General features: G+C 34.9%; 1 protein-coding gene across 1 annotated transcript; it reads right to left on the bottom strand.

Annotated features, from left to right (window-relative positions):
* Positions 1-1,627: 1,627 nt before the first annotated feature.
* LOC122650617 lies at positions 1,628-2,041 on the bottom strand. The gene has a single exon (XM_043844017.1). It carries the CDS (start codon positions 2,039-2,041, stop codon positions 1,628-1,630), a length of 414 nt encoding a protein of 137 aa, XP_043699952.1.
* Positions 2,042-2,329: the final 288 nt, after the last annotated feature.

The following is a 2,329-nucleotide window of genomic DNA, read 5'->3' as shown; positions in this document are numbered from 1 at the left end:
AAAATCCATGATTATACACACCTTGGTACTTGAATAGAATTAAACTTCTTCCAAGTCTTTAGTTTCTTTCCCATACAATGTACAATCCCTAGATATGCTCACCTATCACATCATATTAATCTTCAGATTTAGCCCATAGGTAACCTGAAAATTAGTCACAAGGACAGACAATTGTGCTGGACAAAATTACATTAACCTCAATGTAATACCCAAAATACATGCACTTCCAGAATGGATTAGGGTCTTAAAATACATGCGTAGGAAGGTCTATCAATCTATTTTGTAACCATATAAATTTAAAATCCTAATCCTAAGCCATTTAAAAACTCTAATTTTTACAAAAATGGTGCACAGAAAAATCTGTGCAGAAAATATCAAGAATCATAGACTCCTAAAGATTATCATCCTTGCTAAAGACGCAATACAAGGTCTTAGGATATGATCTTATAAAATTAATCTGGGTCTCTTACCCTAGACAAAAATTAAATTAGATTTAGAAGAACTTACTCTTTGTTTGGGAAGCCCCAAATTTACTTGAACACTCTAAGCTTTCACTTCTTCTATCTTACTTCTCTTTCTCTTCTTCTTCTTTTCATTTCTTCCCTTACTTCCATGATCTAGGTTTGGGGTTTTGCTTGGAGTCCACCCTTATATTTCTATCTCCTCTTAAACAGCTACTCCTTTCCTCTTTCTTGTTTATCTCCAACTCACTCCCTCTCCCTCTCTCTTCTTATCTCTTGTAAAGATTTGTTTCCTTTTGTGAGCCAAGTTTCTTTTATTTATTTATTAGTATTTTTCTTCTTATATGCGATGACCCTCTTTCCTTCCCTCTCGGTTGTTCCTAGTTTATCTCAATTTATCTATAATTTCCCTTTGATTCCTAATTTAATTCTAATTTTCCTAAATCTCCCAATTGGACTTGCTTTCTTCCAAGTAATCCGTCATACAGTCTACTCTCTCCTCTTTTTCTTTTTTTATTATTTTATTGTCATCATTGTTTTTTTTTTTTTCATCAAGTAAAGGAGCTGGTCAAACTTCTCTCCTTCTAAATTGAATTTACCTCAATTTTGATAATAACTCTAAAATAAACAAAATTTATACTTAATGTGTTGCACACAAGAATTGAACCTTGTACCTCCCACAAAAAAAGCAACTACACACCAATAAGCTATGACTACATGTATGTACATAAAAACCTAAAATTTTATAAAACATTACTTTTTGCGTTAAAACAAATTTAATAAAAAATAATAAACTCTAATTAATAATATAGAATAATTACCATAATACCCCTGGGATGAAATTACTATTTTACCCATAAGGTTGAGACTCAGGGTTTCTGAAATCTGGGTTTTCACATCCTCCCCACCTTATTTAAATTTTGTCTTCGAAATTTGATGGTACTACTCTCTTAAATGTAATTTAATATGTTACTTATTTATTCTTCTTAGAATAAATAGTTGGGATTCTAATAGATATAATCAGAAGTTCCAACCTTTCGGTTATGATCCTGGACCTGTGGTTATGGGCCCACATACCCGTAGATTAATAGAGTAGAAAAAGACAAAATTATTAATGGTGTTCTGAAACTGCAACTTTAGGAAGGAGTAGAAAATTAAAGTGTACCTCAGTTTATAAATATCTCAGGGTATTTAGCTCTCATATCTTCCTCCCGTTCACAAGATGTTTCTTCAATGGCATGATTTCTCCAAAACACCTTAACTAGGGATTTCGATCGATTGCGATGCACTTGATCCTTCTGGTCTAAAATCTGAATTGGCTTCTCTTCATAGGTCATGTCCACCTTTAGGTCGAGTGGTTCGTAGTTCAGTGTGTGTGAAGGATCATGAACATATTTCTTCAGCATTGATATATGGAAGGTGTTGTGGATGTTCTTCATGGAAGGTGGGAGAGCCATCCTATAAGCCAAGTTATCGATTCGCTCTAGAATCTCAAATGGTCCAATGTACCTAGGCCTTAACTGTCCCTTCTTTTCAAACCTCATCACACCTTTCATGGGTGCCTCACGAAGAAACACCATGTTACCTTTATTAAATTCAAGGTCCTTCCTCCTGTTGTCTGCATAGCTCTTCTGTCTGCTCTGTGCAACTTGAATCCGTTCACGAATCAGGGCTATCTTCTCACAGGTTTTCTAAATTATTTTTGGTCCCAGTTTGCTCCGTTCACCTACTTCATCCCAGTACAAGGGTGACCTACATTTCCTACCGTAGAGTGCCTCATATGGTGCCATACCAATTGTAGCCTAGTAACTGTTAGTATAGGCAAACTCTACTAGTGGTAGATGGCATTCCTAGTTTCCCTGTAAATT

This window comes from Telopea speciosissima, chromosome 2 (genome assembly GCF_018873765.1).
Source record: "Telopea speciosissima isolate NSW1024214 ecotype Mountain lineage chromosome 2, Tspe_v1, whole genome shotgun sequence".
Taxonomy (NCBI): domain Eukaryota; kingdom Viridiplantae; phylum Streptophyta; class Magnoliopsida; order Proteales; family Proteaceae; genus Telopea; species Telopea speciosissima.
The sequence above is the reverse complement of the archived record's forward strand: the minus strand, read 5'-3'. Positions and strand labels throughout refer to the sequence as shown.